Source organism: Leptodactylus fuscus, chromosome 6, assembly GCF_031893055.1.
Source record: "Leptodactylus fuscus isolate aLepFus1 chromosome 6, aLepFus1.hap2, whole genome shotgun sequence".
Taxonomy (NCBI): domain Eukaryota; kingdom Metazoa; phylum Chordata; class Amphibia; order Anura; family Leptodactylidae; genus Leptodactylus; species Leptodactylus fuscus.
The window spans coordinates 11,871,531-11,881,940 of NC_134270.1; the positions used below are offsets into that span (position 1 = coordinate 11,871,531).

General features: G+C 48.0%; 1 protein-coding gene across 1 annotated transcript; it reads right to left on the bottom strand.

Moving 5' to 3' along the window:
• On the bottom strand, positions 1 to 6,672 carry MRPL12 (mitochondrial ribosomal protein L12). Its single transcript, XM_075278189.1, has 5 exons — positions 6,524 to 6,672; positions 3,682 to 3,859; positions 2,283 to 2,360; positions 2,050 to 2,187; positions 1 to 415 (listed from the first exon to the last, which is right to left on the bottom strand). Exons 1-5 carry the CDS (start codon positions 6,577 to 6,579, stop codon positions 299 to 301), a joined length of 567 nt encoding a protein of 188 aa, XP_075134290.1. The 5' UTR covers positions 6,580 to 6,672; the 3' UTR covers positions 1 to 298.
• Between the last annotated feature and the right edge of the window lie 3,738 nt (positions 6,673 to 10,410).

Sequence of the window (10,410 nt, forward strand, 5' to 3'; positions counted from 1 at the left end):
GTAAGAGTTTAATGTATAAAAGAAGATTAGATAATGGACATTAACACGGGATTATCAGTGGTGTGCGTTACAGGTCAAACACTCCGTACCCACCCCGGCCGTATACAGCGCTCCCCTTCATAAACCTCGATCAGAGACCGTACAGCAGCACTCCCGTAACGTCAGGCCACGACCACAAGAACACACACTTTGTCTATGTCCTTGGCCCGGGCCACATCGGGTATCTTGAAGTTTGAGGTTGCGAGGATGTGAACCCCAATAATGACCCACAATAACTGTCTCACAGAGTCCGAGTCCTTCACTCCAGCACAACCTTCCCTCCCGCAGCCTCCAGCGCTGCCTTTATCTTCTCCGCCTCCTCCTTGGCCACATTCGCCCTGATTTCCTGCGGCAGGGACTCCACCATCTTCTTGGCCTGTTTAGAAAATGAGGCGTTTATTGAGATGGATGTGTGCGCGAGGAGTCGTGTACTGTAAACTTTACACTCTGCTGCTCATGCGTAACAATGTGTCAGAGGGGAGCGGGCCTGTAACTTATTAACCCATCAACGATCAACAGCCATGTTATTAAAGGGGTTATCCAGTTTCTACTATTGATTGTCTATCCTTAGGTCATCAGTATTAGATCTGCGGTACTACTGACGTGTACGGGGCAGCGCTGCACTATCTACACCCGCCCTACAGCTTGTACAGCGAGTGAGCAGAACCAGAGGGATCACACATTTACGGTACGTCTGGACATGGATTGTTAGAATACGCTGACTTTTCAGATGGCACTGCCTCTTTAAGAGGAGCTTTCATGTCCCCATAGACGTACGGTATTATATACCACCAGACCGTGCGGCTTTTCCGGTATACACCCCAGTCCTGGAGATATTGGAGCTGTTAGTTTTGGCACCGATATCCCTCCACTGTCAGAAGGCCAGGCCTTACAACCTAGTGTCATCATTCGTAGGTAAGGAACGCCCCCCTGACGGTTCTTCCATAGCCTTGTACTGTCAGAGGGGATGTTCCTTACCGCCCAGTGATGACACTAGGTTGTAAGGCCCGCCCTTCTGACAGTGGGGAGATACTGGTGCGGATATCTCCGGCACTAGGACACATACTGGAGGTTTGTAATACCGCACAACTATGACGATATAAATGGTCCTCTTTAAAGGGATTCTACCATTAAAACCCCTTTTTTTGTGTGGATAAGACGTCGGAATAGTCTTTAGAAAGGCTATTCATCTCTTACCTGTAGACGTGGTTGTCACTGTGCCGTTCCTTAGAAAAACGGTTTTTTACCGGTATGCAAATGAGTTCTCTCGCAGTGATGGGGGCGTCCCCACCGCTGCCAGAGAAGTGTCTCCAGCGCCGCCTCCTTCTTCATCCGCAGCGTCATCTTCAATGTCTTCTTCCGGTGCAAGCTCGTAACTTCTAGGCCTCGGGCAGAGCAGACTGCGCAGGCGCACAGGAAAATGGCCGCTTGCACAGTATCGTTAGCGGCCATTTTCCCGTGGCCTGTGCGCCTGTGCAGTCTGCTCTGCTCGAAGTTACGAGCCTGCGCCGGAAGAAGACATTGAAGATGACGTTGCGGATGAAGAGGGAGGCGGCGCTTGGAGACACTTCTCTGGCAGCGGTGGGGACGCCCCCATCACTTTTTGAGCGCTGGTGCTCACCCCCATTGCTGCGAGAGAACTAATTTGCATACCGTTAAAAAACGGTATTTCTAATGAACGGCGCAGTGGAGACCATGTCTACAGGTAAGAGACGAATAGCCTTTCTAAAGACTATTCCGACGTCTTATCCACAAAATAAAAAGGTTTTAATGGTAGAATCCCTTTAAATCTACCTACTGCCCCCTATGAACAAATGTGGATACAGCAGACAGATCGAGAATGAACCCTTTAAGGACACTGGGTAGGTCTGTATGCGGATGCTAGGTGGCATCATATATAGACTCTCTAGTGTGATGTGTATAGGCAGTGGAGGAGGCTGTTGATAAGGGGTTAAAGTAGTAAATGAGCCCCTATGTCTAAGGCCCTTCTTTATGGCGACGCCATCTTACCTGCACTAGGTTGACGCCCTGCACGCAGTTCTTGACTTCCTTGATGAGTTTGACTTTATCGGCCGCGTTCACCTCCGTTAGTTTCACCGTAAAATGCGTCTTCTCTTTCTTCGCCGGCGCGGCCTCCTCTTCTGCCGCCTGGTAAAACCCCAGGAGAGAATATTCAGAATATTTCTTTCTATCTCCACCATCACATGATCAATACATAACATAAGTGATCAATACATAATTACCTGGGCAGGCGCTGCGGCTGCACCCGGCAGGACTGCGCCCATTGGCATCATACCCACATCCTGAATGTTCAGCGTTTTCTAGAGGACAAAAGCACAAGGTCACCATGTTGTACGCAAACCGGCAGTCCTATGTAACGAAAGCCGCATCTGTGCTTCGAAAGGTATAAGACACATGAAGGGCGCTGAGAAGACAGAGGATGCCGGGGCTCTAAATATACAGAGCCCGGTTCCTTTGGCCGCCTGACCACAGTAAATTTGGATGGTGCAGTGGTCACGTGCGCATGACTAAAGGGACTGTAACATTGAGCTGCATTTCCTCTTCTCAGCCCAGTGACATCACGTCCATTGGTGACATGGTCATACTGCAGTGTAGCCCTGTTCACATGTCTGAGCTGCAATACCAAGTACTACCACTATACAGTGTATGGCGCCGGGCTTAGTAGCCGTTCACATGTCTATGGAGCTGACAGATGGTCAAGTACTCCATGTAGTGGTCACACCGGGTATTGCAGTTCTGCTCCTTTTCACTTGAATGGGAGCTAAGCTGTAATGACTCAATTCAGCCACTACATAGAGAACGGCGCTGTCTGCTTCCTGCTCCCTTCTCTGTGTACTAGCTGCCGATCGATGGGGAATCAACCCTCCGACAAATCTGATATTGATGACGCATCCTTATAGGTCATCAATACTTTCCGCTTGTAGTAAACCTGACATGACTTGTAATTGTTGGTTAAATCTGCACCATTTCTGCCACATCCATCTACCCATCATGTTAGAAAAGCCATAGCGCGCCCTAAAAAATCCCGCAGTTCTCTCTCTGGCCACTAAGCCAAATAATAGGCTGACACTTCTCGTTTCCTGTAGATTTCTTTGCAGCAGTCACTTCACTTACAGCACACTGATGATCGCTGCTATTATGTCTATGTAGATAAGACACAGAATCCGCCAGTCACAATCTTATCTACTCCCCTCACTACACCATGACCTCTGCACAGGTCACAGAGCATGCCCAGAAAACTCTCTCTGCTCCATAACATTTTGAGACTGGAAGTTGCAGATTAATTTAGGCTTAGTGGCAAGAGTCGGAATTTGCAAGATTTTTTAGGATTTTTTTTTTTATTCAAATATAGAGAACATGGAAAATTAAAAATAACCAGCAAATTTCCATATATAATATTTTTTTTTCCTATCAGTAGGTCTTTGTAGAATGGGAGGAAATCCACGCAAACACAGGGAGAACATACAAACTCCTTGCAGATGGCGGGATTCGAACCCAGGACTCCAGCGCTGCAGTGCTAACCACTGAGCCGCCATGTTGCCCCCGATGATGTACGTTGTTGCCACCCCCCTACTATACCACTAGTGCTCTATCAGTCCCCGGGTCACAGGTTGTCCTTACCTTGAGTAGCTCATTGAGGTCAGAGACTTCCAGGAGGGTCAGGCTTGCTATTTGGTCTACCAGCTGTTGGATTTTCGGAGGGTACACTTTGGGTGCATTGTCCAAGGCCGGGCTGGGTAAGGGGTCATTGTGAAGCGCACTGGACGTCCGTAGATACCGCGCTGCAGATAACTCTAACCTGCACAACAAGAAGCCGTTATCAAAACTGGAAGAAAGCGCCGAGGACATTTCCCACCTCCTCCTCGGCATCTCTCAGTACATGCCCATCCATTGATTCGGGCACAGACGGAATATCTTTCTCTAGCCCCCACCATTCCAGAACAAGCAGTGATGTTTGTTTTGAGGCCTGATACGCTTACTAGACTCCCTAATGTCAAGTGGGCGGTATCAGGCAAGGGGGCGTGGCTCTAGCGCTAACACCGTCTGCCTCCGATTGAGCGCCAGATATATTACAATGTACTAGGAAAAAATCTCAATGGAAAATCAAGAAACTGCACTTGTGCGACTGTCTCACAGGATTTGATTTTACATTGTCCATTTTGCAGCCGAAGGGTCTGGTCCCCTGTGTTCTGCGGGTCGGCACGATGACAGAGAGTCCAAATTTATTTAGTTTTTGGTACAATTTAACCCCCGAAAAAATAAAATAAAAATAACTTTGAATAACGCGTCTTTTCTGTGGGGCCAGATGTAGCGGTACGTTTTATTTATTAACTTTGGGGAATGTCTATTGTTTTGCAAAAAAAATTTTTTATGGGAGGCGAAACAAAAAAAAAAAAACAGCGCTAAAGCTCTTGTTTTTTTTTTTTGTTTTTTTTTTTAATGTAGAGTGTGAGTCCCATACAGGGATCACAATGTACATGTTTTTCCCTATCAGTATGTCTTTGTAGAATGGGAGGAAATCTGCGCAAACACGGGGACAACATACAAACTCCTTGCAGATGTTGTTCCTGGCGGGATTCGAACCCAGGACTCCAGCACTGCAAGGCTACAGTGCTAACCACTGAGCCACCTTGTTACCCTTTAAAGCTCTTATTTATACCCGTTACGGCAGTCACTGTACCTTGCAACACATTGAGAGATCCCTGCACTCCTTTTACAAGCTGCCTAGCACAACCTGTAGTAGAAGTATACAGAGGACAACCCTGAGCTGTCTCCACCCCCGCATTTCACTCCAGGGTCCGGTGATCCACCCCAAAATGGCACCTCAGTCATTGTTATATAATACAGCGAAGACATGGAGGCTATGGCGGCCAATCAGTGGATCTGCTGTAGCGTGTACTAGTATGGTGGATGTCAGCAAAGGGTTTTCTTGTGAACAATATCATATTTACATTTGCAGACATCTGTAATACTGATCACTAGAGAGGAGTGAGTACTAGTACTAGAATAGCACGCACCCATAGGAATGAATGGAAGCGGCCGGCATGCAGACTTTGCCAGCGGCCGGCCGCTTTACCAGCCGGCTGCGTCTATTCCTTCCTATGTGTGCGTGCTATTCGAAATGGGATAGTACTCTCATCTCTACTGATGACCTCTCTAGGACCCCCCACAGCTGCTCCAGGACATCGCAGCCCCCTGAAAGGTTTACTAGCAGTGACTTTAGGCCCCATTGCAGTCTTAGTACCTAAAGCCAGCGCCACCCTTTGTACGCTGAGTGAGCAGCGCTGTCCTGAACCAGCTGACCTGCTTACGTCCCGGCTGACGGACCCCCAGAGTGAGTACCCCGAGGTGAGACAATCAATACCCATCACTGAAAAAGAGGAACAGAACCCTGCAGATAAAAATGCAGGTGTGAATGAGGCCTATGACTCTTATCCAAGTGGATGAAACTGCATAATAAACAGATGGCCAGCGAATGGAAGAAAAATGGAGGCTTTCATGTTTTTTTGACCACAGTCATGTGACTATAGCCTGTATTTTTATCTCTCCAGGTCTATGCACATCTGATTTTTTCAATCTTCCAATTTATTATCCGGCATGTCCAACCTAAAGGGGGTTTTAAGGCCCCAAAGCTAAATTTTCATACAGCGGATTAGTCATCAGTATGTGATCCGTGAGGTCTGACACCCAGACCCCCATACAGATCAGCTGTCCTAGCAGCATAGGAGCGGCGCTTCAGTGCGTCTGATCCACCACTGTGCAGTGGATGGTGCTGTTGTGCACTAGTGTGTGTGGGGTCTGCGTATCAGACCCCCCCTTTAGATTTGGGGCCAGAAAACCCCTTTAAATGAGATTCTTTGCTGCAGCAGGGTGTGCAGGTCCGTCTACGTCCGACCCCAGTGTGCAGATATCATCTGACAGGTGCCAGATCTTCTCTGATCGCAGACCTATGACATCGTCAGTCTCTACCAGACTACGCCAAGAACCTCTTAAAGGAGTTTTCACTTCTAAGCAAGTCATCGGCTGTCCACAGGATAGGAGATGCCATGCCGATCGGTGGGGTCAATCGCTCAGACCCCAATTCTGGAGTTGTGTCCTCTCAATGTGGAAGTGTTTGTGCACATCATGCTATTCCATTCAAGGGGATGAGCGCTGTACTTTGACTCTCCGTCACTCCCACTGAAATGAATGGAGCCCGACCACCGCTCCTTTAAGGACAGGATCTATGGTGCTGAATGCCTGATGACCAGGACTCAGGACCCCTCAGCAGTGTGGCGCCCTCATGTGGACAGGGGATACAATTGTGGGGCATCACATTTCTCCAATCCCTGCAGCCACAACAAGTCAGTGTCTCCGTCAGGTATTGTCTGGGCAGGATGTGTCATGGATGTGCAGAACACACCGCGTGCCCCTGCCCCTCTCTCCCACCTCCTGGCAGACAGCCTGCACCGCTAGTTATTACCTGCACCGGGAGGTGGCGCTCCGCAGTCTCCAGCAGCAGCGGGCGGCGGGTAACATGGCTACAGGCGGACTAGGAGGGCAGCAGGACACACGAGCTCCGCACTGCTGTCACCGGCTGTAACACATGGAGTCCTCCACACTGTGACCTACCCAGAGAGCAGCGCGCCAGCGCCCTAACAAGCAAAACTTTATTGTTCTCCGCGTCGCGAACATTCCACATCAAAGCAATGCGGGGAAAGAGCAGGCTGTGTGTGTGAGCTGTCACGTGACTGCCTCCTAGCGGTCAGCTCCTGAACTGCAGTAACATTCTGCGGCTACACAGAGATTTGGGCTAAATAGCGACCACTGTTAGGACCTGCTGCACGGGTGATGGCTCCTGTCATGGAGACTATCTATCCTCTATACAGAAGCGAGACCCCCACCCAATGACAATGTAGCAGTGGACACAGAACCCCCCCTACTACCCCTTATTTATTTGCTGGGCTTAGGCTATTTCCAGCACTCCCTCTGAAAGCTAGGATGTACATCATGTAGCCCAATTATATATATACTAGCTGGTACCCGCAACTTCGTCTGCGGTGATTGTAGCAGTGGGTATATACAGGTGCGGGTAAGGTTTTCGTACTGTGTATATGGGATGGGATATGAAATGTAACTTTGTATCTTGTTTTTGCTGTAATTCAGAGAATCCGTGAGACTTTTGTGTTGAAGTTACTTTGTATTTGAGCTGCTATATATACGGTGTTGGTATAAACTTTACATAGTGACTTTGGGACAGAAGTATTTGAAGTTAACCCTTTCCCGCCGATGGCATTTTTTGATTTTGGTTTTTCATTTTTGACTCCCCTCCTTCTAAACCCCATAACTTTTTTATTTCTCCGCTCCCAGAGTCATATGAGGTCTTAGTTTTTCCTGGGACAAATTTTTCTTCCTGATGCCGCCATTATTTATTCTATATAATGTACTGGGAAGCAGGGAAATTATTCTGAATGGGGTGGATTTGAAGAAAAAATGCATTTCTGCGACTTTCTTACGGGCTTTGGTTTTACGGCGTTCACTGTGCAACCAAAATGACCTGTCCCCTGTATTCTGTGTTTCGTTACGATTCCGGGGATACCAAATTTATATGGTTTTATTTACATTTTGACCCCTTTAAAAAATCCAAAACTATGTTAAAAAATTATTTTTTGAAAAGTCGCCATATTCTGACAGGCGTAACTTTTTTATACGTCCGTGTACGGGGATGTATAGGGCGTCTTTTTTTGCGGGACTGGGTGTACTTTGTAGTTCTACCATTTTCGGGAAATGTTATTGCTTTGATCACTTTTTATTCAAATTTTTATCAGAATCAAAACAGTGAAAAAACGGCGGTTTGGCACTTTTGACCATTTTTCCCGCTACGGCATTTACCGAACAGGAAAAATATTTGTATAGCTTTGTAGAGCGGGCGATTTCGGACGTGGGGATACCTAACATGTATGTGTTTCACAGTTTTTAACTACTTTTATATGTGTTCTAGGGAAAGGGGGGTGATTTGAATTTTTAATCCTTTTTATTTGTTTTTATTTTTTTTTTACTTTTTTTAAACTTTTTTTTTTGCATTTATTAGACCGCCTAGGGGTATTGACATGGGTGGGTGGTGTCGCAGATTGTCAGAGCGGTGGGGGTCGGCAAACATGGCTGCTCCGGAGCGTTATAGAGAGCCTCCTGGAGTATCGGTACGGTGAGGGGCAAAGTGGTAAAGTATATGTATATGTGATTGTGTGGGGTTAGGGGGAGGCTGTAGAGGGCAATAGGAATTTTGTGGCTTGCTATGGTCCAAAGTGTGTGAGATTGCAGAGATGGTGATGTGAGTTTGGGTTTTGTGGGGTTCCTGGCACAAACGTATGTGCGCTATTGTGACGAAAAGTAGCCTATTGCGCAATCGGGTGTATTAACTATGTTTGTGGAAAATTTCAGCCAAATCGGTGGAGCGGTTTTTGCGTGATTGAGGAACAAACATCCGAACATCCAAACACACAAACTTTCACATTTATAATATTAATAGGATAGGATATAGCATTGTGGTCCCCACACAGTATAATGTCCCCTCATTGTGGTTTCCACATAGTATAATGCATAACCCCCAACTTTTGAAGAACTGAAAGAGGGACAAAATGTGCGTTGCGCGTAGCGCGCTGCGGAAAATTTAGCCCCGCCCACTTTTGTGTTGACTCCGCCCATTCTTATTAATTTTTCATGTGCCCGCACACAGTATAATCCTCCTACAGTCACCCGTAAATTATATGTCCCCCCTCTATCTCTCCCCCAGTTTCATATACACCCTTCATCTGCCCCCAGTTTCATGTCCCCCATCTCTGCCCCCAGTGTCATGCCGTCCCCTCCATCTCTGCCCCCAGTTTCACGTTCCACCTCCACATTAAACTTACCTTCTCCTCCGCTCCCTCGACGCTCTCTGCGCGCTGACACATATGCGGCTGAAGCGAGGAGCTGACACAGCTCAGCTCCTCGCTTCAGCCGCATATGTGTCAGCGAGAGAGGCGCGCAGCGGCGAAGCGAGGAGCTGACCTGTGTCAGCTCCTTGCTTCAGCCGCAAATGTGTTCAACTCAGATCTGCGTCCTCTGGACGCAGATCTGAGTTGAAATCGGGACATACCTCCCTGCAACTGGGACCGCGGGACATGTCACCCAAATCGTGACTGTCCCGCGGAAATCGGGACGGTTGGGAGGTATGTATAATGTCCTCTCATTGTGGTCCCCACACAGTATAATGCCCCCCTCACTGTAGTCCCCATACAGTATAATGTCCCCCTCATTGTGGTCCCCACACAGTATAATGCCCCCCTCACTGTAGTCCCCATACAGTATAATGTCCCCTCATTGTGGTCTCCATACAGTATAATGTCCCCATTGTGGTCCTCACACAGTATAATGTCCCCCTCACTGTAGTCTCCACACGTTGTAATGTCCCCCACATTGTGGCCAACACAGTATAATGTCCTCCTCATTGTGGTCCCCACACAGTATAATGCCCCCCTCACTGTGGTCCCCATACAGTATAATGTCCCCCTCATTGTGGTCCCCACACAGTATAATGCCCCCCTCACTGTAGTCCCCATACAGTATAATGCCCCCCTCACTGTAGTCCCCACACAGTATAATGTCCCCTCATTGTGGTCTCCATACAGTATAATGTCCCCCTCACTGTAGTCCCCATACAGTATAATGTCCCCTCATTGTGGTCCCCACACAGTATAATGCCCCCCTCACTGTAGTCCCCACACAGTATAATGTCCCCTCATTGTGGTCTCCATACAGTATAATGTCCCCCTCAATGTAGTCCCCATACAGTATAATGTCCCCTCATTGTGGTCCCCACACAGTATAATGCCCCCCTCACTGTAGTCCCCATACAGTATAATGCCCCCCTCACTGTAGTCCCCACACAGTATAATGTCCCCTCATTGTGGTCTCCATACAGTATAATGTCCCCCTCAATGTAGTCCCCATACAGTATAATGTCCCCTCATTGTGGTCCCCACACAGTATAATGCCCCCCTCACTGTAGTCCCCATACAGTATAATGCCCCCCTCACTGTAGTCCCCACACAGTATAATGTCCCCTCATTGTGGTCTCCATACAGTATAATGTCCCCCTCACTGTAGTCCCCATACAGTATAATGTCCCCTCATTGTGGTCCCCACACAGTATAATGCCCCCCTCACTGTAGTCCCCACACAGTATAATGTCCCCTCATTGTGGTCTCCATACAGTATAATGTCCCCCTCACTGTAGTCCCCATACAGTATAATGTCCCCTCATTGTGGTCCCCACACAGTATAATGTCCCCCTCACTGTAGTCCCCACACAGTATAATGTCCCCTCAT

Excerpts from the sequence above, each read along its gene's own strand:
- MRPL12 (XM_075278189.1), bottom strand. The coding sequence starts at position 6,579 with ATGTTACCCGCCGCCCGCTGCTGCTGGAGACTGCGGAGCGCCACCTCC. Across the intron at positions 2,361-3,681 it reads ACCTCAATGAGCTACTCAAG|AAAACGCTGAACATTCAGGA; the intron begins GTAAGGACAACC and ends TTTGTCCTCTAG. Across the intron at positions 2,188-2,282 it reads CAGCCGCAGCGCCTGCCCAG|GCGGCAGAAGAGGAGGCCGC; the intron begins GTAATTATGTAT and ends GGGTTTTACCAG.